This window comes from Harmonia axyridis, chromosome 2, assembly GCF_914767665.1.
Source record: "Harmonia axyridis chromosome 2, icHarAxyr1.1, whole genome shotgun sequence".
Taxonomy (NCBI): domain Eukaryota; kingdom Metazoa; phylum Arthropoda; class Insecta; order Coleoptera; family Coccinellidae; genus Harmonia; species Harmonia axyridis.
The window spans coordinates 10,500,058-10,514,509 of NC_059502.1; the positions used below are offsets into that span (position 1 = coordinate 10,500,058).

General features: G+C 32.7%; 1 protein-coding gene across 4 annotated transcripts in view; it reads right to left on the bottom strand.

Annotated features, from left to right (window-relative positions):
- Positions 1 to 361: 361 nt before the first annotated feature.
- Positions 362 to 14,452, bottom strand: part of LOC123671960 (tyrosine-protein kinase Src64B) — a 76,037-nt gene continuing 61,946 nt past the window's right edge. For all 4 annotated transcript variants that reach the window (XM_045605877.1, XM_045605876.1, XM_045605874.1 and 1 more), the window contains 4 exons: positions 10,111 to 10,231; positions 5,053 to 5,353; positions 3,194 to 3,447; positions 362 to 2,826 (listed from right to left, as the gene is read on the bottom strand). In XM_045605877.1, the coding sequence (XP_045461833.1) occupies positions 1,883 to 2,826; positions 3,194 to 3,447; positions 5,053 to 5,353; positions 10,111 to 10,198 (1,587 nt within the window). In that variant the 5' untranslated portion in view covers positions 10,199 to 10,231 and the 3' untranslated portion in view covers positions 362 to 1,882. The remainder of the gene's footprint in view (positions 2,827 to 3,193; positions 3,448 to 5,052; positions 5,354 to 10,110; positions 10,232 to 14,452) is intronic.

Here is a 14,452-nt window from a genome sequence, read left to right on the forward strand (position 1 = left end):
ATAGCGCTGTAACTTTTGTTGCACTTCGTAATTTCGTCACCAGAGAGCACTACCGGATTTATTTCTTGGTGTACCTATATTATCTAAAAAAAATTGGCTTAGTAAACTCGATGATAATACCTCAATTTGCTATAAAAATACTAATTCGCCAAATAATGTCTATTGACGATTTTAAAGGTATGGTGAAAATTTTTTTCTGAATTTTTCCTGAAAAGTCAGCTGGACAGAAATGGTTTCGACTACAAATCTTCAGTGAAGCAAATATGAATCGTTCGAGGCAGATGTTGGCATTCTTTCAAAAATTTCTTATATTTAGTGGAAATTTCAGAATTTTACTTCTTGGGTAGAATGAAATATCATGATCGATTGAGTAGCACATTTTATTTCTATTTTTTATCATGTATGTATTTACAAGACTCTCATTCAAAAAATCATATATGGCTGTATTCAAACCGTGAAAAAAATAAGGTTTGACTCATTTTCTATTTATTATATATAAAAAGACTAACAAACATTTAGACTAAAGAAATATATATATTGAAACAATTGTAGTATACACAAAAGCACATTATCACCTCAGTAAAACATCAAATATACACAATATTTTTTCATCATTTATTTGGGAGCTAATCAAACTAAGCAAACCTTATCATGGATTGTCGTTTTTTCAACACAGTTCTTAGTTGAGTTCAAACAAGTCATGTGACATCAAATAAAAAAAGATAATTGATACTTTAAAACGTACACACATTCATCAAGCACACAAACATGCAAATTGGAATTAAAAATTATTAAACAGTTCAATAATCATTAGGTATCTCCAGTATGAAATTGTTCGATAAACTCAAGCAGAGGGTATGATGTTTATGGTAAATACTTTATATGTGGGCGGATAGGGATAAATAATTTTACAATTATTTTAAGAAATTAGGAACTAAGTGGTTAGCATAGAGCAAATTACTTTTTGGTCCTTGCCAGATAGTATAATTTATAGTTCGTACAAAAGTTTTTGTATAAAAGATAAATTTAATATTATAGGTCACTTGTCGTATGTCATTTGCACTGTACACTTCTCATGGCATTTTAAATTAACCTACAATATTTTTTTGTTTTAATTTCACCTTGGGCTAGTTTGATTAAAAATCAAATGAAATCTGGAAAATTTAGATTGTATTTTCATTTTTTCATTCGAGTTGAATATTTGAACATTTAAAGAGTTGGTTGTAGATCAGAACATCACAATAGAAATATTCTATCAGCACCTTTTCAAGTAGAAGTAAAAAATAATAAAATGGTAATTTGAATTCACTGACATAATTTCAATATTGATAAAAAGACAATTTGAAATGTGATGTAGGCAAACAGTGAACAATTTGAAATGCTCATACAACCAGCTCTTAGTTGATTCAATCTTTTCAAATGTTCTAAAAATATAAATTCATTCAACATAATTCAACAGCTCAGGTGATGAGAGACAACTTGAAGAGTATTCAAGAAAATGCAGTTCGAGATTTTCTAATGGTACATAAATTATTGAGCGTGAAAATTATGAGTTACAGTAGGTAGCTCTTTCTATTTAAATATTCAAAGATTTGATGTTGACGACAATTTGTTAATCTTGAATGCTTGCAATGGAAAAAAGAGTGAAATATACACATTTCCAATGTTAGATTAAAAGTCTTCAATACCTACTCTAACTCTTTTTTTTTTTTCTGAACACCAATTGTATAAAAATATTTGCCGGCAACAGAAAACACACTAACTATTGTTCATGCCAAAAAGTAATGTAACGTTGAAAGCTCTCTATAAATCAGAGTATGAGATCTTATATCAAAAAACTGAATAAGTGATTTAAAACATAATCCTGAATTTATTTCAATTGTTAGTCTGGAACTTCTCTATAGGGTACTTCTGAAGTCACATTGAAAGTTTCGAAGTAGTGAGTCAAAAATTCGAACGTGGGTCTATTCTCAGGACGAGCGTCCCAGCAATTCAACATTATTTGGTAAATATCATCAGGGAGTACTTGATATGGAGGTTTAGGCATTCTGTAGCCCTTTTCAACCATTTCGATAACTTCTCTACCGTGCATTCCTGGATAAGGAATTTGTCCATATGTAAACAATTCCATTAGTAGAATTCCATACGACCATACATCTGATTTGATTGAAAATTTACCATAAACTATAGCTTCTGGGGCAGTCCATTTGACAGGGAATCGCGATCCTTGCTTGGGGCAATATTCATTATCCTCAATTACCCTGGCCAAACCAAAATCACAAATTTTCGCAATATTATTCTCTCCGATGAGAACATTTCTTGCAGCTAAATCACGATGAATTAATTGTTTAGTTTCTAAATATTCCATACCACTAGCTATTTGGAAAGCTATGTAAATCAATTCGTCAAAACCTACTAATTCCTTTTCTTCTCTCTCTTTTCTACCTTTTTCTTCTCTCAAGAAATCTAGCAAACTACCTTTGGACATGTATTCTTGAACAATGAAAATAGGTTCTTTTTCACTACACACACCATAAAGTTGCACTAGACGTTTATGCCTGAACTTTTTCATTATCGCTGCTTCTTCCAAAAATGCTTGTGTTGACATTGTGCCTTCCCGTAACGTTTTAACTGCTACCTCGGTATTGTTCTTCCATTTTCCATAATAAACTTCGCCAAAGTTCCCTCGGCCCAGACGTTTCAACAGTTCGATTTCATTTCTTGGTATTTCCCATTTATCACGATATGTCGGCCCAAGATCCCACATAGTAGGCTCTGGCTTCGGGCAAGATTTGGATAAGACATGGCATAATCCAAATGCGTTTCCTGAAAATTAGGATGGAAATTAGAATGGAAATGAACATTGCAGCAACTTTCAAGTAAAAGCATGCATTAAACATAGTTATATCAATGAAAATTTCTATAACAAAGTTTCGGTAACTATATTTATTCTACAATTAAACAAATAAAATAACAGTATGTACTTTCAGAAGATTCTCAAGTATTTGTTAAGGAATATAATTAAAACCTGACATTCCGAACATACCATTACAACCTTCTATTTAAACAAATTTTCAATTACTTAAAAAGGCAAAAAAATATTCTGTAAGAAACAAGAATAGTCCATCAATTCTTTAACAAATCATTCATTAATTGAAAGACTTGAAAATTTCCAAATGATATTGTTACTTACTTGTATATGAGTTAACTAGTTCTGAAAGAGTATCGAAAGTTTTATTGGTCGATATATAAAAACCTCCATTATCCAGTGGTTTTATTTTATAATGTTTTATGTGATGACCCCTGTATTCTTCCCAATCTTTTACTGATAATGAGTATCCATTAGGGTTGTGTTCTGAAGGACGGACCAAAAATGTTCCCCTTGGATTTTCGTCAGCCAACAGAAGTTTTTCCGCTTCTTTTCTTGATATATTTTCGAAGAACCAGCTGAAAATAAAAACAAATTTAGATTATTTATCCTGCTTTTTTATTCCTGACAGTTCAGCAGTTTGTTAAATGCAACCATAAGATAGTATTGACATAATAATAGAGGTGTACTGCATGTGCTACTAGCTTAGCAAACGTCTCAATGAACCCGATGAATAGTGCAGATGAAAATGCCTTTAAAGCACTTGCAACGTTGAGGACACTTGCTTCAATGTTTTCTATCCCGTCTTTCTTGAATCTCCGTGAGACACTTATCGTAATATAGGGCTTGATAATAGTTATTTATAATACAAGTGCAGAAGGCATTGATATTCTTCCACGAGTTCAAAATTCAAAAACGAGCCACGGAGTGGCGAGTTTTTTAATGAACGAGTGGTAGAATGAGCCTTCTGTACGAGTATTATACATTATTTTCTCTAATTCATTGCATTTTTATTGAAATTAATGAAATATTTCCATAAATATCATTTAGTGATTTTTTGCATTGAAAAATGTTGGTTGGCAAAACTGATTTCTGGCAAATTGATGAATTGACAGATAAAGCCGTGGCGGAAAGTTCTGAGTACCAACATATGATAATAAAATATAACCATGAAAACTGTGCGTTTCTGATATATTCTCGCACGATTTTGTTCTACAAGATGTGGAAGAATGAACGGAATAACCACAGAATTAGAGAAAAATAAGTTAATAAACAAGAAAATAACGGTCGCTAACTATATTCCAAAGAACAATAACAGAATAGGAAATAAAAATAGTTTTCTGAGATTAAAAGCTAAAAATAGGGAAAGCATTGAAGCGAAGGCAGGAGCTTTTGACCGCTCATTCATTCGCCAATGGAACCCTTAGGAGACCACATATGAAACTGTTTAAAGGTATATATGTGATCTACAAGGGTGCAATTGGTTTCACTTTCAAAATCTGAAAGCGAATTGAAATGTATTTTCAATACAAAGCACTTCAAATATTTGAACTAATTTTATTAGTTCCAATGACCAGCACATGGCAGCGCTGAAAGCAGTGATCATTTTATCATGAGACTTTTCATAATATATTGTAACGAATGTAAACATTCATAGTGAATGTACTGAGATAGAGAGTGAATATGCATCCTGTGGTTGCTATGGCCGTTCGCAAGTTGACCAACAGATATACATTCAGCTTTGCGAATATCTAATCACAACGCCAAATGGCACACCAACGCCAAATTTATAAATCCAGGTATGGAGGGTAGAGAATAATCTTCTCGTTTCAGAAGTGTTCGTTGAGATGACCTAAACTGTGGCGCTAGTGTAGCTAGGGGGTGAATTTCATAGGAAACGTTGAACAGTACTGATACAGATAAAGCAAGAAGTAAACAAATATTGAAATGTGTTCGTCTTCTTAGGTTGGTTACCCTTTGGCTATACTAGCGCTATTGCGGAAAATGCTTGAACATCTTTTTTCGCTGGACACTTTGTCACTATCTCAACAGTTCTACCAAAAGAATTTTCTCCACCCTCCATAAATTCAGAGTTCAAGGTATGATCAGCTCTTCATTAGTAACCTCGTTAGAATAAAATTGTTTTTTTAAAGTAATTTAAAATATCAATTGCGCGAACTTACTCTTCACTCTCCACGCTCATCTCCCCAGCAACGTAGTTACTAGGGATGTATCCTTTTTCCTTGGTGAGAAGGTGGAGGACCATAAACCAATCCCCTTCAGAATCGTCGATGACCTCCATACGGTCCCCCTTCTTGAAGGACACATCTGTGTTATCTCGAGTTTCGTAGTTGTACAAACCAACGACGATTTTGCCTTTGGCAAGTCCTACTGCCGGCCTGTTGGGCGTTGATCGATTTCTGATAATATCAACGCGTTGTGGATCAGGTGCGTATCTATCGTTGCTTATATTCCTATGATTCGCTGTAAAAAAAATAATCGTTATTGTTATTCGAAATAATGAATTTTAGCGTCTGTGATTTAATTACAAGGTAAATAGTGTAGTGGCATGCTGACAATTTTTCAATTCTGGAAAAAGTACCTCTCCGAGCGGGACTCGAACGCGCAACCTCAGAATCAATAGTCCAGCACTCCATCACTAAGCTACCGAGGAAGTTTAAAGTTCAACTTCAAATAGTGGTGGAGCGCAGAGCTAGTGATTCTGAGGTTGCAGGTTCGAGTCCCACTCGAGGAGGTACTTTTTTCCAATATTGAAAAATTGCACTACACTATTTACATTGTTATTGTAACGAAAAGTAGTGAAAAATCCTCAAGATATTGGTCTTATATAATTTCTCAAATCATTGAAAAAGTGGCTTAAAAAACAAGAAAAATGCATAAAGCACCGATTTGAAGCTTTTAATCGATCGTTCACTCATGAGCCAATTGAACTCTTAAAGGGTGTAATTGGCGTATGAGTGATCAGCGATTAGAAGCTTCTGTCTACACTTCAGAATTTTTTTGGTATTGTGTTTAAATTTAATTGTTACGTTGATGCTACATACAAAAATTGTTCTGGAGGAAAGAGGCGGGCACTGTTCTACAAAATTATCACCTTGTATAGGGTGTTTTTTTTTCGAGGTATATAACTCTAAGTTGGCATTACTGTTCAAGATGGCGACCGATTTAACAGATGTCAAGTGATTTATTCTCAGTTTGGTTTGGCAATTCATCATGAATAGACTCACGGCCTGAACAACGCTTACAAATAGTGCAATTTCATTTCGAAAATAATGGTTCTGTGCGGAATACGTATCGCGCACTACGTCCATTTTATTTTGTTTAGATATGAAGCGCACTTCTGGCTGAATGGCTACGTCAACAAACAAAACTGCCGCATTTGGAGTGAAGCTAATAGTCAAGTGTATGTCGAAACACCTTTACATCCAGAAAAACTGACTGTTTGGTGCGCTTTATGGGCTGGTGGAATCATTGGTCCTTACTTCTTCAAAAACGATGATGGCCAGAACAGTCAATGGTGATTGGTACAGAGCCATGATTACTAAGTTTTTCATTCCTGAATTGAACAGCCATGATGTCCAGGAGCTGTGGTTCCAACAAGACAGCGCAACATGTCACACAACTCGTGCCACAATCGATTTATTGAAAGACACATTTGGTGACCGCCTAATTTCACGTTTTGGACCTGTGAATTGGCCTCCAAGATCTTGTGATTTAACACCGCTAGACTACTTTCTGTGGGGCTATGTAAAGTGATTGGTCTATGCGGATAAGCCACAAACCCTTGACCATTTGGTAGACAACATTCGCCGTGTTATTGCCGATATACGGCCACAAATGTTGGAAAAAGTCATCGAAAATTGGACGTCCAGATTGGACTACATCCGAGCCAGCCGTGGCGGTCATATGCCAGAAATCATATTTAAAATGTAATGCCACAAGATTATCTTACGGATAAATAAAATTCATGTCAAACGAATAATCCATCGTTGTTTTATTGCAATTTAAAGTTCTATAGCTCTAAAAAAACACCCTTTATCTACAGGGTGATAATGCATTCAAATTAGCATATCACATGGTTAAAACTTCAAGTTGGAATATCCATACCAAATTTACGTTCAATATTTTGTGAAGGGAAGGTGCCGCGAGAAAAAACTTGAAAAAAAATCAAATTTTAACACCCAGTACATATTGATACTTTTTGATGTTGAGATTCGACTTGGGTCAAAAATGTTTTCATATCGACTCAAGCGAGCGAAGAACGAGGTTCCATTGAGCTACACCCATTGGTAGAATTTTTTTTGTCTAATCTCAGGGTGAGTGAATGATTATCAAGTAAAAAATGGAATGATTTTATCTCTTAGTGTACCTAGCCTATATTGTAGGTGCTGGCTATGTAGATCAATAATACCGAATATTTGCACATTTTGCACGCGACTTTATTTAACATTCTAATCTATGAATAAACAATCTGATATTAGGTAAATTAAAACAACAGTTAATATTTTCAATCACCGCAGTTGGGAATAATTTCGAATCATTATAAATAATGTTCAGATGGAGAATTGGCATAGATCTTATCTTTGACGTTGCTTCAATTAAAAAAGTCTGAAGATGTTAAATCACAAGATCTCGGTGGCCAATTGTTATCACCTCTTCGAGAAATAACACACGACCAGAAAACTTTTCTAGCAAAATTGCGAGCATCAATATTTCAGTTGTTCTTGAGCGATGTGCGCGAATTATTTTCTAATTATTTCTGGCAGCCAATTCAGTTGCTACTGCAAAAATTATCTAATCAAGTCGGAATTAGCGTATATTGTGATTCCACAGCCACATCCGTTGGTTATCATTTGGAATGTTGACTCGGAAATAGATGGGAAATCCCGAATTTCCCCTCTTTGTTTCAATATTTCAAAGTTCACGAATATAAAAGAGAAGTAATCAATAAACTACATTTAAAATTGAAATATTCAGTTTTTTTAATGAATCCAATTTCACGGACAAACTTTTTTTAAGAAGTATGAAATTGAGTTGCACATTGGAAATACATAATTGAATATTAAAGTAGTCCAAAAATGATATTATATTCGCGAATTCTTTTCGACACAGTACATGACCGAACATATGTTTTTTCTTATGGAACACCCTGTTTTTAGTGAATTTTCAGATTGCATGGAATAATTGAACCCAAAGTTGTTCGAAATTTCATGTGCTTAATTAATGAGCTAATCGTTTTTGGGATATTTCGATTTTACATAAATTGGAGGGTTTGTGGAAAAACCTAATGACTCTGAAATTAATGATGGCATAGGCATAACTTGTTGAACAAAAGAACCAACTACTACATAGATAGAAGGAGCATGTGTTACTTTCAGTAAGCAAATTTTGTCCCCAATATGAAATATCAAATTTGACAAGAAGCGCGCGGAGATAAAACATATCAGTGATTCGATATTTCACTCAATTCGCCAGTTTCTCTACAAAAACGCACTTCTTATGTCCCATAGTGAATCAACGTTTCATATTAACTCAAAGTATATTGAAATAAATACCTAAATATATCAGAAATTCAGGAAACAAACTTCAAGCGCTCCAAACGACGTGAAACAACCGATGACACTAGGAGAGCAAAAGCTGTCAAACCTCGGATTTCAACAGGTAGATACAGAAAATAATGAATATTCTGCTTATTATAAATTCGACAATTAGGAAAAATATCGGATTCCAAATATTCAAATTTGCATATTTAATCTGGAATCACCCAAAATAAATATATTTCATTCAATATAATGTACATTCATAACGATATAGTAAAATTGTGGATTTGAAAATATATCACAATCCGACAACGTTATCTAACCATGTTGGGAACATGTAAAAATTGCATATACTTCCTCTATGTTAATTACTCTATGGAACCTACTGACATAAGAAATGTCAAAAATAATACAGTGTTGCCATTATAGCCATTTTAAATTGTATCGAATTTTGTTTTTTCCTGAGGAATTGTAATATTCGATTTGTGCAAAAAAATTACTTTTAATACCTGTTGCATAATAAATTATGACGGAGATAAACCGAAATTTCGTTAAATTAGCTATGATTCGATTTGCTTTTCATGATGGATGGTTCTGCATAATCAGAGGTGAATTATCGTAATTGTATTTATCATGTGATCGTTACGAATGTCCTGTTGGAGACAAAACTGACACAGGAAACATCAGAACAAAGCATTCGGTTACACAAAAACTAAATCGATTTGGCGAGGTCAAGTTTTTTTTTTACTCAAATGCTATGCACTTGGTTTTCCCGCTATTGGATATTGTTGGTAAAATGAGAAAAGCACTGACTGACGCACACAGCCTTTGCGTGTTTGCTCAAATTCTTATCACGAAATTTAGCAGGTAGGTTTTTGCTTCGAAAAATTTCATTTATTCTTCTGAATACAAACCTGAAGCCAACAATTTCTGGTATGTGATAATACATAATAGATTGACATTCAACACAATGTTATTCTTTCCAACAATTTTCTTGAAGAAAGGGAAGAACATAAATAAATGATATTAATGCATGATTAGAAAGTTTGGTTTTTCTCTTTATATATATGCCATTCTATGTATATACAGGATAAGTTTCAAAGTTCTACATTAAATTTAAACATGTATTCCTCTCATTAAATAATTTTTTATTTACAGTTTTTCCAGATTCTCCTTAGTTGAAAAAATCTATCTACTGTATTTTGGTTCTCATTTGTTGTGGATCTGGCAATACTCATCTAAATAAATAATACTAGCTGTCCGCCCCAGCTTTGCACGTTCTGTCAGGCAACCCAAAATACATCCTTCGAAGTGTCAAATTATACTCTATGATTGTCCGCTCAGTCAGAGAAAAAACGAAAGTTTTTTTCTCTTCCGCACGATGTTTTCGACAATATTTTGTTTAATGAACACAACACAAAAAGAATGATCCAATTTACCTTTGTGAAAATAATAAAAGCTTTACCTGGGCGAATTATTTGATGAAGAGAACCGAGATTAGGATATTTATTGACCCAAAGTCCTAGCAATATGATTTTTTTAAACTTTTGACGTAAACCACTTTGGTTCCGATATTTTTTTTTCATTTCGTCAACCGCTTTGCTTGAATGATTCGAGATATTTTGCGAAAAATAGTGTGAAATTTTTAGTGTTTTCTGATAGCATCAAAAAAATACTTACACTCCGTCGTTGCCACCTTCATGCCAGTAAAATTCATACGTTCTGGTGGAGAACGATTGCTGCCACAGCAGCAGCAGGAGTTACCCATGGTTGCTTGATTGATGGATTCACATTATATCAACTGCAAAAAAAAAAGAATAATCAATTATCATGATTCAACATATAAAACATCTATATTTTGATGTAATAATGAAGATATTGATTGTGAAAGGTGATATAATTAGTGGTTTGAGATTTTAAAGTGATATGTTGGCAACACTGTTTTTTTACACACTGTATCATTGGGCTCCATTAGAGCTCAAATTGTTCGGAAATCCACGGGGTGTACCAAAAAATTGGTCAAACATGGAACTCCCTGTTTTTTCGTTCATTTTCAGATTACATGGAATAATTGAACCCAAGGTTGTTTGAAGTTTCATACTTCTTGCATTGATTTATTACTTCGCAAGAAAAAATGGTACATCTTTAAAATATTCTGTCCAATTTTGATTTGAGATATTTCGATTTTTTCATAAATTTGAGGGTCATTGCAAAAACTCCGTAATTAACGAATTCATTCAAATGAAATTTTGAAAGTGAATCCTAGAAGAATGGCGGTAAGTACTGCTTCTTTTTGATAATCATTGAGAACTCTGAGTGTTCAAAATGAGACAATTCAATGATGACTCATTCAAACGTTATTCCAAATGATATCAACTGTTTTTTAATTTTTGATCGGGTATAGATAATAAAATTTTGCTACCCAATAAAAAAAAAATACAGGGTATGCCATTTGGAGTGAACCTGATATCAATGTTTGAATGAGTCATCAATGAATAGAGTCATTTTGAACACCCAGTAGAGTTTTCAATGATTATCAAAAAGCCAGTACTTACGTTCATTCTTCTTCTTTTCACTTTCAAAATATTATTCAAATAAATTTTTCCATTTCAAAGTTATTAGATTTTTCCAAAGTCCCTTCAATTTATGAAAAATTGAAATATCTCAAATAGGAAATCAATAGGATAGAAATCAAATATCAATAGGATAGACTTTTCTCTAATTTGATAATTATGTTGTATTGTATTTAATAGCTTATGCTAAATAAAGTGAATATTATTATTATTAAATACTGTATGTTTTGAGCATATGAAACTTCAATGCAATCAGAAAATTAAATAAAAAATAGGGCGTTTCATAAGTAAATACACATGTTTGGTCATTTACATATTTTTGGTACACCCTGTGCATTTCCAAACAATTTGAGTATATAGCTCTCTAATGATACCTACTGTGTCCAATAATTGAACACCATCTAGAATTGCATTTGACTCAAACCTAACCATTTTGTAAAGAATTTTGAAAACCAAACGATCAAAAATCGTTACAAATAAAACACTAAACCAAAATACTAAATTTTCACTCGCATCATCACACGAACTTTGTGAAACAAAAAGTGATTTCGATAAAAACGGAAATTCGGTTCAATTCAATCACCCAATACTCAAAACGATTAGGTACTAACAACCGATCAAATATTCGCTTCTGATGTTCTTGTATAAAACCGCAGTTGTACGTTGCTTCTTCAAACACGTTGTCAATGACCCCAAGCAATTTTGGTGAAATTCTTTTTGACTCGAGCATGACAAGATGTTGAAGTACAATTTATTATGTGACCAAGAAAAATTTCATATTTGTACTTGCCCATCAATTCATATCTTTTGTCACGTATTTATCGATAGAAAGTATCAGAACAGTTGATAGTTTCGATTGATTCAGTCTTCAGTTGATAGTTCCTCATCTTGAATAACTAAAAATGTGGAATATTTCCAATTTACTGGAATTGATTTTATTCATTGTTTGATGACTATCCTAATCTTCAAGTATTCATAGCAGAATCACAATACATTTTTGTGCCAATTTACATGAACTTTTTTGTGAAGATCAAAATTGTAGAACATATCTATGAACACAACCTTTTATTCTCTCCTTTCTTCAAGTGAATTTGTTTTGACTATGAACTTCTAGAAGCCCAGAACAAATTTTGTCCTTCATCATCTTCAACCTAACTAAAATACCAAAATGCTAAATTCTCGAAGATTGTGAGAAACACATTATTTTCATTTGGAGTTATATTACAGTTAAATTAACGGAAAAAGTCTATTAAAAAAATGTATCACCCAGTCTAATTTATCAATACCGGACAAGAATGCAAATGAAGAAATTCATTTCAGTAGCTGTTTGTAAGAACGAATGGAATTTGACAGATATTCCAACTTCATAACCTAACCTAACCTGATTGTATAATCAGGTTAAGTTGACACGAATTCGGTAAGAGCCAATCAATGCAAATACTTTCCTTTAAAGTAGAAAAATATTCATAAGATCCGAATTGAACAATTTTTTGTGATATACGTTTTTTACTTTTAAATATTTTACTATGTGGTTTATCTAGTGAAGAGAGCGTAAAAATTAAGAAGCTCATTAGAAAAACTGCATATTTCATTCATAATACAGGATGTCCCAAATACAATGCTCAATGAAGGCAACTCGAGAACTATAAGACTAGGAGAAAAATCTTCAAGGACCACTCGATCTCTTTTTTCGAAATGATGTGATATCAGAAAGCATATAGAATATAAGTATCTTGATTCGTTCTCGAAAACGTTTTAGAATATTTCGAATATCTCGAACAAAAACCAAGATATAGTGAAATATTTGAAACAGTTATTTTTCAGAAACACCCTATAACTCGAGAACGAATCAAGATATCTATGATCTGTTTTCTGATATCTTATCATTTCGAAAAAAGAAAGTCCTTCAAAATATTATTTTTAAGTCTAAGTTCTAGTCTCTTGAGATGCTTTCAATGAGCATCGATTTTGGGACACCCTGTACATTCATGATAAGTTATTAATTGCTCAATTTTGATAGAACGAATACCATATTTCGTTAATTGGTAAGTGCTTATTACAATATCCTACAGTGGTCTATACTTTAACACTTTATACTGCACATACACTGTGTCCGTAAAGTATGGAACAAATTCATTTTTAGCTAAACAGACCATTTTAAGAAATATTCCTGAAACATGTCGATTTTTTATTTTAATTTACCGTATTTAAAATAATAATTTAATATACAGGGTGAATTACTTTCGAGTAATGACGTCACCGTCATTTTTTTTTAAATGGAGCACCCCCATTTTGTCTCAATTTTCCGATTACTCTAGCTGAGCTGAATCTAAAAATGTATCACATTTTTGGATTTTCACATTGATTCCAATTGGTACATGGTGGACAACAATACAATGGTTTTGTGTGTGCTCATAAAGTAACGCGTAATATTCTTTATTAGTTAAATTAATAATTTTATCAAAAATACTTATTATCTAGCGGCAATTGGTTTGAATGTAATACTCTGTAGTTTGTTACATTTTTAGATCAATAAAAATGAGCTGTTTCCAAACATGTTTGGTACTTTTGGTCTAGCAGACAGAATATGATAGAAATTATTTCTTATTTTTATACATTTTTATTAATCTAAAAATGTAACAAACTGCAGGGTGTTACATTTAAACCAATTGCCGATAGACGATATTTTTTTTTGGTAATATTGTTAATTTAACTAATAAAGAATGTAACTTGTTACGTTATGAGCACACACAAAACTATTGTATTTTTGTCCACCCTGTACCAATTGGAATCAACATGTGATACATTTTTGGAATCAGCTCAGCTAGAGTAATCCGAAAATTGAGACAAAATGGGGGTGTTCCATTTAAAAAAAATGACGATGACGTCCTTACTCGAAAGTAATTCACCCTGTATATTAGATTATTATATCAAAATACGGTAATTTAAAATCAAAAATCGACGTGTTTCAGGATTATTTTTAAAAATGGTCTGTTTAGCTAAAAATGAATTTGTTCCATACTTTACGGGCACAGTGTATAACGAAGCAGTATAGAAACCTGTACATTTTATAAATTCAACGTGGGCGATAAAAAAAAGTGTAACAGAAAACATAAATACAGTTTTTAAGTAAACTTATACGAAAATTTAAATGCCTTATGTTCAAGCACAATTTTTGATGAACAAGAAACCTTTTAAAAACAAGAATGTGAGTAAAAACGTGGACAAGTACAAAATTCACACATAATTAAGGATATGGTTTTAATAACCTATGCCGAAATATCCAATGAATTCCTGGTCCAATTTCGCAAGTTTTCAGTATATTGCATCAAAAAGAACTATTCCGAGGTGTCTTGTTGTTTTCTATAGCAGAATGTTACTAATGAAAACATTGCATAAATAAGTCTCACACTATGTAGACAGACAACCGTTTAGTCTACCCAATCTTG